Source organism: Agelaius tricolor, unplaced genomic scaffold (genome assembly GCF_023055355.1).
Source record: "Agelaius tricolor isolate 1412-34295 unplaced genomic scaffold, bAgeTri1.0.p SCAF_44, whole genome shotgun sequence".
Taxonomy (NCBI): Eukaryota; Metazoa; Chordata; class Aves; order Passeriformes; family Icteridae; genus Agelaius; species Agelaius tricolor.
In genome coordinates, this window is record NW_027269304.1 from 1,899,424 (window position 1) to 1,913,598 (window position 14,175).

Genomic DNA, 14,175 nt, shown 5'->3' on the forward strand with positions numbered 1-14,175 from the left:
TGCTACACACATATTCCATTAGGAGCAATGGGAAACTCTTAATCGTTGTCTCGTTTAAACATATCACACCCTGTATTAATTAACATCCCTGAAAATAAAATAGAAGCATGTTATTATGATTCTTTAACGAGTCAAGACCATTTAAAAGATCAACGTGACAAGATCAAATGCACTTCACTGGAAATTAGAAGTTAGGATTTCTGAATCTAAATGTGTACAAAATAAATAAGCTCACTTGATTCGAGTCTGGACCTCAGCCTTTAATACACACAAACATCAAACTGAAATATCTGGGTTTGGGATGTTATTTATCTATTTCAAAAGCATCTGGAAAAGTTAAAAGTTTGATAACAGAGTCTGACTTTCCAGAAGTCACTGAACTTGGAAAAACTTTATAGGATGTAGGGCTGGAAAGGGTCTCAAGACAGCTTTTAGGAATGCACCTTTTCACCTCCAAAGGCACTGTGGCCCTCTCCTCCTCAGCAGAAAATGGGATTCAAGAACCCCCAAGCCCCTTCCTGTCCCCTTGGAGTAGGTGCTGGCAGGTAAATTTCAGAGCTAAGGCTTAATTCATTCACCTGTTCTTCACCTCAGACAGGGCTGTACCATCCTCACTCAGATTTTTATTCAATGTGTTCCAAGAGACAGATTGTGATGAAAATTCTATAAACAGTCAGCTCCAGTGTTTAAATATCCTCTAAAGTGGAAAGGTGCCTTATCCCCCTTGCTGCCATACACCCACCCTGTCCTCAGAGGACACAAAAATCTGATTTTATCTCCATTTTTTCCTTTTTCTTTTGGTTGGAGTACATCAAACTGTTTCTTCTCATTTTCCATCATCCATTTCCTGACTGAAAAAGCATAAATTTCTTCAGCCAGAGGAATGTAGAGTCGCCCAGTAAACCCTTTCTGACACTCACCACTCCAGCTGGGTGGATGCAGTGCTCCCATGGGATTTGGAGAGAAACCCTGCTCTGTGTGCACTGGGACAGAAATATAATATAAATATATATATAAATAAAAATAATAAATAATAAAATAATAAAAATAATAAAAATAATAAATAATAAAAATATAAATAAAAATAAAGCCACAAGGAGAAAAAGCAGTGCTGTACCTCATCCATGAGGAGCAGGAGAGGAGCAGCACTGCTGGTCCTGTCTGACATTACCACCTTTGAACAGGATCCACTAAAATTTCTTTATCTTAAGGTGAGGTTTTCTCCCAAATGCAAGGAAACTGGAAAAAAAAAACCCAAACAAATAAAAAACAAACAAACAACAAAAAAATCCCAGAAAACCAAAAAAACAAACGAGTTTTCATAGCAAAGTGAAAATTCTGTGAAATGTTACATCTGTTTTCAGGAGATACAGAAGGAAGATAAAAGGTAGATATCAACAACTATCAACAGCAGCAAGCATAAATACTCATTTTTTACCCTCATTAGTCCTGTTTATTAACTGAACATCCTGATTTATTCTATGAAGGACAGAGCACATAGATTTTTTATTTCTCCTGCAGGTGATTTAGTCACCCTGCCTTCATCCTGCTTTGTTTAACCATCAAAAAGATTTAGGGGAAAGGTGGCTCCAAAACATTTTAGGGAAAGGAAGACAGGATGAAAGGAATAAAATATCTTTTAAAGTCACAGACAAAAGAATTACAGAGATATTGGTAGGCTGGTAATAATGATTTGTGGGTGAATGTGGTGACTTTATAACGAAATTGTGACTTTATAATGAAATTGTAACTTCATAATTTAGACAAGAGCTGAGAACTTGAACCCATCTGGTGCTCAGCATCCCAGTGCTGATCTGTTTACAGGGTGAGTCCTAACAGATCAGCAGATCTCACTGAATTTCTGGGGCTGTTCACTTGTCCCTCCTCATCACTTTTTAAAGTTCATTTACAAAGGAGAAAATTGCTGGTCTCTTGCATTTATGTTGTATGCAACATATTGTATTTTATTTATATATTTTTCTAAGTAGATAAGACATTATTTCCTGCACATTGTGTGCAGCCTGTAAATTTGGTGAATCCTTAACAAAACAGTGGTTTAGAGGAGAAGGAAATGGGGTCTTCAGTTTTTTGCACTATTTCACAAGGAAAAGCTGTTCCAAGAGCAGTGTCTCCTGCAGCTCCTGCCTGGCTTCTGCTATTTTAATGGTCAGTCATTTCATTTCACATCTGTGCTCAATTCCTGTGAGTGCAGACAAAAAGTTGCTGGGAGAAAAAAGAAAAAAAGAAAAAATAAATAAAAAAGCAAATGGAGCCCTTCTCATTCTTTTTAAATAGTTTGAATGAGTGGCCTGGAAAAAACATGAAAACTTTGCCTGTTGCCATCAAGAAGCAAAATAAATTACATTGCAGGCTGTCACGTAGGAAGAAAATACATTTTAGAAACAAGGCCAGAGCTAATAGCTATCTTGTTTTTCTCAACTAGAGGTCAGTAGCTCACTGTACCTCCAGAGCTGAGGACATCCAAACCAAACCTGACCTTTTTCCTTTTTTTTTTTTTTTCCCTTTTTTTTTTTTTTTTTAATCACATTCCACATGTGATTTATAAATTGCACGGCCCGCTGTAGGTAACCCAAGGCCAGCTGCAGTGTCAAATGGCATTTCAGAGGCTGTTTTCTCACAGGAAGATGAGAACGTTTGAAAGTGGCCTAAAGGAGCCCGGCAGTCTGCAGCACTGCCAGCCACCACCAGCCATCAGCAGTGCAATTAGCTGCAGGTAGACAGTATTTGCATAAATGGCCACTGGGTTTGTACACAAAACGACGAACTGGTCGTAATTTTATACATTTCTGAGTGCGCAGACCGTTGCCAGGGTGAGAGGAGACAGGAACCTAGTTATTAAAGAAAAGTTAGATCATGTCAGGTTAAAAAACTTTCTGCTAGGTTTGTTAATGGTTTTGTTTTGGTTTTGTTTTTTTTTTTTTGATGATGTTTAATTATTATAATATCTGGTTTACACTCAATTCCTACACATAATCTACTTACTTGGCACCGGTAATGAATTTTCTTTTAGTAATATTACTTAAATTATCACTATTTGATAGCATTATCTGCAATAATAGTTGTAATTCCTAATCTAAGTGACTATTTTATCTGCACTGGTTTAAATTATGAGTGACTTCCACTACTTTGAGCTGAATTATCCTGATTTGTGTCAGGTGAAGATCTAGCTATGCTCATTTCAGCTGGGGGAAGACAAAATGAGCAAAAGACAAAATGCTTATTTAACAATCTGCCTTGGATTTCTGTAAGCATCTTTGCAGGCAGGTTGGTCTTCAAAATGTTTCTCTTTTTGGCTTTGAGCCTCCCATAGGCCATGTACAGTGGAATAAATGCCCATTTCTGTAGCATCAACATGTGGATCACATGGGATAGACAGTATGAGAATGTTAGAGTATGTTTCATAAGTTTTAAAGTTATGAAACCTTCTAATCAGTATTAGAAGGTTTCATAAGTTTTAAAGTTTTATCTCCCTCTACCTGTTCTGAACGTGGAGAAACAATAAAGGCTGTGTAAAGATATTAATGGATATGATATGTGTGCACTTGATGTAACTGAGAGAAAAAATTACTTTTTCTCCTCTTATTCACTCCAAAAATGCATGTGCCCACGAACACATCCACGTGTCACCTTTATTTTTCTGAATATTGAGATGTTCTGCACTGAAGAAAACTCCAAACAGGGGCCATGACTAGAAATTCTTTATAAAATATTCTTCTTCTAATATGAGCAGGATTAACTGCTCCGTGAAATAACATTTTTAAAATATTCTGCTAGGTATGAAAAATGTTTTTAAGCTACAGCAGACAACACTCCTTTCCCCAAGCTGCTAGTCTTCAGGTATTTCTCCTAAATTATTCAGTCTTACAACAGTTTTCTTTTTAAAATTCTAATCCACTTACACTGTCATTATCTGGATTTTCTGCTAATGCCATAAAACACTTTGTTTACGTTGAAAATTCTCACATAATGTTTGAAATCAAGACATTCAGATTGCTTGCTGGACACAAGTATAGGCAAGAATTGTTTGTATTTCAGAACTTTTCAGCTGGGAATATCAGTATCTATTTTCCTGTCTTTCACTCTTTTTCCATAAAGTAACAACGATTAAATTTACCATATTTAAAAGTACAGCAGCGCGCATTTTCTGGTTTTTGGGTTTTTGTTTTTTTTTCCAACAGCAGCTGCAAGAGCCTGAACACTGCAGAGGAGTGTGTGGAGGGCCTGTATGTGTAAAACTGCTAGAGCTGCTGAGTAAATATTCCTGCAAGTTACGCCTTTTTGAGTGCGCAGACTGACATAAACAGACACTGTAAAATCTGAAACCTTCTACAGCAGGGTTGGCAAAAAGCAGGAGCTCTTAGATCCACTTGTACAAAAAGAAAATTCACCTTGTGGCGTGGCAGCCACCGATTTTGGGGAGGGTGAAGCTCTTTCCAGGAGCATCCTGTGGACTGGAATGATGCTTCAGGATTTTGGCTTTTATATATTCCATAGATTTGAGATCCTGCAGTTCTTTAGTGTGTAACTCCAAACTCCACATTCAGTGTGAGCTGCTGCTGCCCCATTTTGGGCAGACACAACAATTCCTCTCCAGGCCTGGCAGCCAAGGACACCTCACTGCCCCAGGGCCTGAGATATTAAACAGAACTGAGTTGGGGGCAGCAAACTTGGGCTAAATGACTTCATTGCCTGAAGCTGGAATTGGAAAATTCATCCCAAATAAACAAACGGATCAAACTTATAAAAGTGTGAAAGCCCATGACCTGTGGGCCATTTTTGGGTGCAGCTCCTGGATGGGCTTGGTCTGCCCAAAATGTACCTGAAGGCCCTTCAATAAACACAACCACTTTTAATTCCCTTCATTTTGTCTGGCCTCTGTTTTTAGGTAGTCCCAAAAAGGCATCAGGAAAAGTAAGGCTGTTATTCCTCCCTAGTGCCCTTTCCCAGCTCTGAATTTATTTTATTTTTTTTTTTTCTGTCCGTGTCCTTAATAGCCCCAGCTGTTTTCCCCCCTCTCAATTAATCTGATCTTTAGCAGTGGTTAAAGGCTGAGGAAGCTGTGCCATGGTTTAATTACGTGTTGAAAGGGGAACTGTGACCTTTAGATGGCTCTGGATGACCCTGCTGAGGGGACGCTGCAATATTGCCTGCTATCGATTTTCCCCACGCCACTTATGGCTTTATAGACACCTACAGTATCTCCTCTCTGCCTGGAGAGACTTATCTGCTTAATAACTCCCAAAAAAAAACCCCCCTTTTTCCTGCTGCCTCTTTCTCTGTGTTTGCTGTTTTGGGATGAAGCAGGAGCAGACCTGCACTCACCCAGAGCTCAAAGTGAAGGTGTGCACTGACACATTGATAATTTACATTCTGGTCTTTATTTCTTGAGCACAAATCACCCTGGGGTTATTTCATCATTGAGGATTTTTTTTTTAATATTGTAATATTTCTTTTTTTTTTTTACAATTTTTATTTTAATTTTCACATTTTTTTTATATTGTAATTCCAGCATCAGCCTTTGAAATCTTAAAAAGTCATGGCAGTCTTCAGAGCTATCCTGAAAAAAACCGCTCAGAAACAAATGTGAGGAGTGGCCATTAAGAGGCATCAGCTTTTCAAGGGTTTTAATTACTTTGGTGGCTCATTTAGTATTGACTGCTTGGACATAAAACAACAGGTAGATTAAAAAAATACTTTTAGCTAAAGAAATAGCGCTTTTTTTTTTCTACTGATAACTCATGTTTTGTTCTTTGTGCTCCTTGCTCCTTCCAAATTCCTTGCCTCTATTAGTGAATTGAGGCTAAAAGTAAATGAAGAGTGGGGAAGGATATAGTTTTTCCCATAAGAAATTTGCCATGGGGCCACAGGAAAAGAAAAGTAAATTTCTGTTAAAATGTTATATTTTATGCAGGTCACACTTGTGGATGCTGACAATGCTTCCCTTACTTTCTGATAAATCTACTTCCCCAAAATCCTTCTTCTCATCTAGCACATTTAGTTAATTTCTTGAAACTAGATCTTGAATTTTGAGGAAAGGTGTATTTCGTATTTGCATAAAATAACCTCTGAGACAGTTCAAGTGATAATGAAATCATGCATGAGTTAAAAATAAAATTTAAATCTTGTTCTCATGCTGTAAGTAAATGACATAATCCTCCCTCCTTCAGCTGTATTTGTTGCTGGTTTTGCCTCACATAATTTTATTTATCTTTCATATCTGTGTTCAGATATGAACACTGGGGCTGTAGAAAGGTTCCTTTGTCTGGCTTGGCAAAAAATATCAACAGATATTTCACATGCATGTGCAAGAAATCAAATGGAAAGCCAAAAAACCCCCAAAAAAAACTTTTAAGTTTTCCTAGCTGCATTTTGGGTTTTGAGAGGTGCCACTGTAATTTCAATTATGATCTTAGTAATGTAATTTTTTGCTACAAATGAAACTGGAATTGAGGAGCAAACCTTGTTAGCCCAAGCTCCTGCTGATTTATGTATCAACCCTGCACTTGGGCAGCAAACAATTTTCCCTGTGCTAAATTATTTTGGTTGTTTGGTTGTTTTTTCTTTTCCTTAGACTCACAAAACTGATGTTTCTGTGGTCATTTTCTCTGCTACTTTATCCATCTATCAGAACTCCCACATCCGCTCACGCTCCCACCTCTGTGATGGCAGAGGAGAAAGGGAATTCATCACCTGGGGAGGGGATGGATTTTGTTTGATGTCCTAAAAGGACAGCACTGGGGAGAAGCTTCCAAAATCCAAAAGAGATTCCGCATGGAGACCAAAATCTTTGTGACCATGCCACAAAGGAACCAGAGTCAGGGCTAAAATGCTAGATCGGCCAGCTTGCACTTCAAACCCTGATATTTTCCCAAGAACTTCTAGGAAACCTGTAATTCTGCATTAATTCAGTCACATAAGCACTTCTCCAGGAGGTCTATATTCTTCTCTGCATGATGCAAACAACAGTCATTCATTTTCAGTCGAAAAGCCATCAGGTTCAGTTTTTATAAATGAGAAGTGAATTGGCTGACATTTTAAGAGAATGAGCATTTCCCATAAAAACTGAAAACAACCCAAGGGGATAATCTGATCATTTTGCCAAAAATTGGTGCTGTGGCCTTTGAATTTAAATAGTGGCTGGCAGGGGAAAAATCTGGCATTGATTTGTCATAGATAGGAGTTTTATAACTCACTTTTGTGTGGATTAACCAATAAGGGTGGAAATAAGATCATAACATGCACTGTACTGTAGGATGTTTTACTTTTATCACAGCCTGATGCTCTTAATTCATTCTGCTGACTTTTGTCTGACATGAGAAGATAATATCCTTGATAATCACCAATTTTACAAGGGTTTATATAGTTGCATCCCAGCCACTTTCATGAGTGATACAATAAAAATTCTTACCTTTAATTATTAATGTTATTTCCTCGGAAGCAGTAAGAGGACCCTCCTGGGATTCATTTGAGATGGTACAAATGCCAAGTAAAAAGACATTTAATTTTTTAAATGTTAATGATTTTTGTGTAACTTTCAGAGCGTGGCCCTGGCGGAACGGTGGGTGAGGCTTTGAGTAGAAGGCTCTGCCTGCACCAGGGCTGAGCGTGAATGAATCACAAGATTTAGCAGAGGCAGGAGATCATGGAATCACAGATTTGGGTTGGAAGGGACCTTAAATTTCATCCAGTGCCACCCCTGCCACGGCAGGGACACCTTCCACTGTCCCAGGTTGCTCCAAGCCCCAATGTCCAGCCTGGCCTTGCCAGGGATCCAGGGGCAGCCCCAGCTGCTCTGGACACCCTCTGCCAAGGCCTCCCCACCCTCAGAGCAAAGGATTCCTTCCTAAAACCCAACTTCTCTTTGCCACTTTAAACCTTAAGTTTAAACAGCACTAAAAGTCGTGCATACCGACAATAAAAACTCATCGCGGATCCAGGGCAGTCGGAGTTTCACCGTGGGCTGGGCCTCCTCAAGCCAGGTCTAATAAGCTCTTGGAGGTCTATAACACACCCAAGATAGCTCAGCTACCCTTGGAGGCATAAAAATCAGCAGTATGGCTTCTGTTGCAGTGCTGGAAACAAAAAGGTTTAATAAAAGGCAAAATAATAAAACTCTTTACAGAGAAAAACCAAGCCAGGTGCAAGAGGTTCTTGCTCCTGGTACAACACCTCACAAAAGCCATTGGTTTCTTTGTTCTCTTCTTTTTCTAGTAAATTGCCCAGGCGGGACTTTTTGGCTTCCTTCCAATTTGCTATCCTTAAGTTTGAGGTGAAGTCCCTTAGGCCTATGAGGTGGCTTTTTCACCTAATCGAGGAGATAAACTTCTGGGCTTCTTTCCTTTCTGAGGGGACAAAGGATGGTTTTGTCACTCTGTCAACAGGGGGCACATCCCTATAGGCCAGCCTTAAAACCTCCCTGCATATTGTAAATGCAGGCAACCCGGACTGTCAGGACCCAGGACATCCCTCTGTCTGTCCTGAGCAGCCCAGACACTGCCAGGGGGCTCAGAGACCCTGGCACAGAGCCCAGAAATGCCCCTGTGGGTTTGATTGTGACCCATGGGGCAAGTTACCAACCTTAGAGGAAGATCTGCAAGCTACGACAAATTAAGCAGAATGACAGTGAATTTATCACGAGGTGAAAAAGTAGATTTTTGGGTTTTTTCGAATGGAGGTTCTGGGGGGCAAGATGGAGGGATCTGGGCATGTCCAGCCTTTCTCCTTCTTCTTCTTGGCCTTCATCTTCTGCTGTGATGGTGGCACTTTTGGATTGGTTTAGAGTAGAAGCTCACTGTCTAACACAGGTGACAGGTATTGGAAAGTAACTGTAAATATTGTACAGGCAGTTTTTAGTATAAAGACATAACCCTGCCCTGAGGCAGGCAGAGTGCCTCTGACCGTCCTGCTGAGCAGACCTGGGCAGGGCAGGAGAAAGAATTTTATAGATAAGATACAATAAACATCCTTGAGACTGAGAAATGAAGAGCCCCGACTCCTTCTTCAAATGCCAGGCTGGAAAAAATAGAAGTTTTAACATTTCTTGGGGTCACTCTGACAAGCTAGAGACCCCGACGCCCAATGAGGGGAGGGAATAATGCATCTGACTCCATGCTCTCAGAAGGCTAATTTATTACTTTACAATACTATATTATATTAAAGAGTACTATACTAAAGTATAGTATAGTATTCTTTAGTATAATATAGTATACTAAAGAATACAGAAAAGACACTTAATGCTAAAAAGATAATAATTAAAACTCGTGGCTCTTTCCAGACTCCCGACACAGCTTGGCCATAATTGGCCAAAGAGTCAAAACAATTCACACCAGAGTCCAATCAAGCAATCACCTGTGGGTAAAACAATCTCCAAACACATTCCACACGTGACCACAACACATGAGAAGCAAATGAGATAAGGATTGTTTTCCTTTTCTCCCAGGCCTCTCGCTGCCTTTCATCTTCGCGGCAGAAAAACCCTGGGCGAGAAAGAAATCACGTTCAGGGAACGTGACCGCCGCACCCTCAGGCATTCCCAGGGGAACTTCCACTAAAAGCCTCCCCCGTTGCTTCCCCCACAGGTGTTCCAGGGGAACTTTGACAACGACACGCACCGCAAGAACGTCATCGAGCCGCCGATCCTGGCCCGGCACGTGCGCATCCTGCCCTGGTCGTGGTACGGCCGCATCACCCTGCGCTCCGAGCTGCTGGGCTGTGCAGCTGAGGACTGAGCTGCCCCGCTCCTGCTGCCGTAGAAGAAGCTTGTAGGATGCTGCGTGGGGTTTCTCCATGAACCAGTGCTCGCTCATTTTTTTTATGGTAGGCCGCTAGCTGTCTTTCGCCAGGAGGTCTAAGCCTGCCCTTTTAAAAAACGATCTGATCCGGTTTCTTTTTTTTGGTTTTTTTTTGCCCTTGAAATCTGTTGGTGTTATCCCTTCTGCTGTGGAATTATCCTCCTAGTTCTCCTTTGAGATGTTCACCACCAGTTGAAAAGCGTTGAGGGAAAAAGAGAGAAAGGAAAAAAAAAATAAATAAACAAAACAGCAGCATCCTTTTTACAAGAGAAGAGAAAAACGAAGCTCATTTGCAGCTTCAGGAACATTGGCCTGACGAGTTCTCCATAAATCATACCATCATCTTACTTGCAAAAAGTGATACTGCAGCTTTTAGCAATAAGTTTACTTGGGGATGACTGCATTATAGTAATTGTGCCTATCAAACACTGTCAGTTCTTACGACATAATATTTTGGGAAATTCTCCCTGGTACTGTTCAAACACGGTACCTGCAATGTTCCAAGCTACCTTTCACCACTTCCATCCAGACAGCAGATTCCACGCACCTGGAGGGTTTTCCTGACTGCCCCATTTTCCTTCTCTATTTTGCATGCTGTAGACATGGCCTCCATCCTTTCTGTTTAGTATCACACTCTGCTGGTGTTGTTTTCCTTGGGAGATGTCACCTGTTTTGCATATGTAACCAAATCAGTGTATTATGACGTTAACGAAGTTGCCAAAGCTTATGAATTTTCAAAGTTTCTGTGCTTTTTCACGGAGACTAAGGTGAGGCACCAGGGTATTTGTGGTGTCTCATCTTGGGTTGAGTCCACATTCCATCAGAAATTCCATTCCAGGATGATTTTTCCAGGGGGTGAGCACACAGCCCCAGACTGTGACCTGCCCACCCCCATCACCGCTTCCACACACGATCTGAGCTCCATCGAGGAGGAAAATGTGGGGAGAAGGAACCAGGTGCTAAAAGACACACAGGAGGAGGAATGACTCCCTTACTGCCAGGAAACCCTCCCTCTTTAGGCTCTTCCTAAAGTCACAGCTTTCCTCCCCAAAAGGTAAGAGGTGACTTAGGAGCACACCAAAGCCTGGCCCTTGTCACCCTCTGCTCCTATTTTTAGACAACACCAGTGAGCCATGAGGAGGCTGTTTCCCGTCATGCCCCATCTACAGGAATGCTTCACACACAGCATGATAGCAACCCCAGTTTAAAAAGTAGATTTTAGGAGGAAAAGTAGTGGAGAAGTAGGGGGGACATTCTCCCCCGTGCCTCAGTTTCCCCTGCTGATTGAGATGACAACACCAGTCTTTGAGGAGCAATCCAAGTTCCCTTGGAGTAAAGAGCTCTTTAGAGTTAGAGCAGCACCTCAGACTAAAAAAGATCCCAGGACAGGGAGCGAGGGGACCTGAAACAACAGCACTTGGGATTACTGCCAACCGTTTAATTTCATACCATGCTGATGTGGAGAGAAAGAGAGAATGTGAGAGAGAGAGAGAGAGAGAGATGCAGCTGCATGTTTTAGCAAATGTCACTGAAACTTATTATATTTTCTGTCACTGTTCCATTCTCACCAAAACTCTGAACTTGGGCACTGCTTCCCAGGCCAGCAGCTCGCTGGCCCACAATTTGCAAAGGGCAAAGTTTACCTTGGAAACAAAAATGGTTTGGATTTCGAAAAAACCTGCATTTAATCACACATTCTCCACCACAGACTAAATATATATTATCCATTGAACTGTGAAAGCCTCTAGAATAGCAGCCAGGAATTTTACATACAAGAATTGGGGATATAATGGTGGCGGTTTTCTGATAGTGTCACTTAAACTGTCACATTTTAGCAAACAGAACACCCTGCCTCTACAAAATGACTTAATCCTTAAACTGTATTTATACAAGTATTTATTTTATAAGGCTTAGACATTTAAAGACTTCTAAAGAAGAGTCCTGTAAAGGTAAAAGTATGTGTAAGAAATGTTGAGGTCCTGTGCAACACTGCTAAGTTTGTTCTTTATTTTTTACTTTGTGCTGCATAACAAAAGCCACTAGACTGTTACTGTCTTGTCTGTAACTGTGTTAACAGCATTCCTTAATGATGTATATATGGAGTGGTCTTCAAGCAAAAGGAGCAATTTTAAAGAGAAAGTCAATCAATTTGGTGGCACTTCTAATGAGGAAAAAAAATCTGAATAATGGAGGACAAGTCTATCCCTACATTATCTTCTGCCTATATTCTGCAATTTAGGCTTTAGGTTAAAAAGAAGATAAAAAATAAAAAGAAAAAACTAGTAATATTTATCTCTTTAGGGCGTGCACACACAACACTTTAAGAGGCTTAAATACATTTTCCTATTATGGGAGAGCAGTTGATCCTGAATTTAATTAATTAATTTAATTAATTTAATTACAGATATGTAGAATAGCACATAGATATTTCACTAACTGACTGTATTTAAAAAAAAAAAAAAACAGAAGGCTATTTCAGAAAATTAAACTTCCTATTTTAAAAACTTGTGTTAATGCTCTTCTGAAATATTTGGTTTCTGTTCTTAATGTTGGGGTTTTTTTTCATGTTATTCATCTTTTGCAACTTCAATTTTGCTTTTGAATTAATATTTCTTGGTTTAGTAAATGAATTGTAATCCCTTCACCTGCATAGAGAGTTTTCATGTAATGTAAGACAAAAATTTTAATTTGGTATTAATTTTTGTGTTGAGTATTTTCAACCTCATGTCCTGTGTCAGCTGTCAGTCTTCACCAGGAGAGCTCCATACCTTGTGATAATACTCCATGACAATTCATTTTAAAAAATCACCTATCTGACGCCCTTACAGTTTCAACCTGCATGCTGGGAGTTTTTCCAATGACATTATTCCTTGGCTACCAAAAAGCTTTCTTGGAATGGCTCTTCCAGCACCGAATTCTGCTCCCATTGTCAGCAGTATCAGTCTGAAATAGCTCTTGGTTTAAGTGGAGTCCTTCAGATTTAACAAAACAGGTGGGGATCAGATTAGGGGATAGAATTAAACTCTATCCCTTTGATTTTATTTTGTTGTCTAGGTGCATACCATTGCCATAAGGGGCAAGTTATAAATTTACACAACTGTTCTCTCCCAGTGAAAGCAACCAGCCCCAAAAAAACCAGAAGTGCAGGACAGGAGATATCCCTTTAAGAGGGGATGGAGAAAAGCTCAGAAATAATCCTTGACTTCTGAATTGATTGTTAACAATGACATTGAACAAGGCCAAAAGTGTTCCCCTAATTAAATTTCACCTTGAACGAGCTAGGTATTTGTAGGCAGGCCTCACCTTTGTGTTGCTAGGTAAGTTTCTACATTTATAGCCTGGGAAATGAAGCACTGGCACGAGGCTCCTTTTTATCAGCGTTCAGGGCCCGTTGCCTCTACTGGCTCTGGATCCGGGGTTGACTTTCTCTTTTGAAATGGCTTCATACAAATTAAGTGTCAGTTTTGAAGACTAAGGATACTAAATGAGTGTATCTTTGCTATACAACCAATGTGAACTATAATATTCAGTGCTGGCTTCTGATGTGTCAGTAAGTACAGAAGTATCTTGGACACAAACGACCTTTGCAACCCTTCAAGCTGTGTGATATTCAAATGGTTTTTGTATATACCTAAATCATGTAGAGCGATGTAAAACCAGTACGACCTTGTCTAGTCTTCAAACTTAACAATAAAAACTTTTGAAAAATGAGGTGGTTTTCTTGAAGCTGTTATGTTGCAACACCTTGGAGGAGACACAGCTTATCTCGGTGGCGGCGAGTGTGGAGCAGAGATAGCAGCTGGCATTTTCCTGGATTCATCCACGGGGTGTTTGTGGTAGGTAAGTTTGATTCTGGAAAAATCAGCAGTTGGTGCTGTGCTCTCCTCAATGTGTTCTCTTTGTTCTTCCAGATTAAAAAAAAAAAAAAAAAAAAACACCTCTAGGTTTTGAACGCCTCTAAAAATACTTTTTTTTTTTTCTCCCTATCCCGCTGCTCTCTGAACGAGCACCAGAAATGTAAAATGACAATTTCATTTCCTGTAAGTCAAATTTCCTGGGATATTTATCAGCCCTTATCCTCTCTCCTCCACTCCTGCATCGGCAAATTAATTTCTGAGAAGGTGAGGAGTGGCTGCAGGCCAGACCTGCTATGAGATGCCACGGCAGAGCTGGAATTTGCTCACACCCTCGCCCCTTTTCTCTTTTATTTCCTGTACATCCTGCTCCCCAAAACAGTTAACTCTACAACTTCAATATCTGAAGAAGCTTAAAGTAGCACATGGAAAAGCCATTTGCTCCCAAACCATTTAAACAATTAAATTACATTAAAATATTATGTTTACTGAAAAGAGATGAAGCTTCA

At 40.2% G+C, this 14,175-nt stretch overlaps 1 protein-coding gene across 2 annotated transcripts in view; it reads left to right on the forward strand.

The window, feature by feature from the left end:
- The window catches only part of EDIL3 (EGF like repeats and discoidin domains 3), a 242,941-nt gene extending 229,418 nt beyond the window's left edge, over positions 1-13,523 (forward strand). For both annotated transcript variants that reach the window (XM_071455127.1, XM_071455128.1), the window contains one exon: positions 9,600-13,523. In XM_071455127.1, the coding sequence (XP_071311228.1) occupies positions 9,600-9,749 (150 nt within the window). In that variant the 3' untranslated portion in view covers positions 9,750-13,523. The remainder of the gene's footprint in view (positions 1-9,599) is intronic.
- The last annotated feature ends 652 nt before the right edge of the window (positions 13,524-14,175 follow it).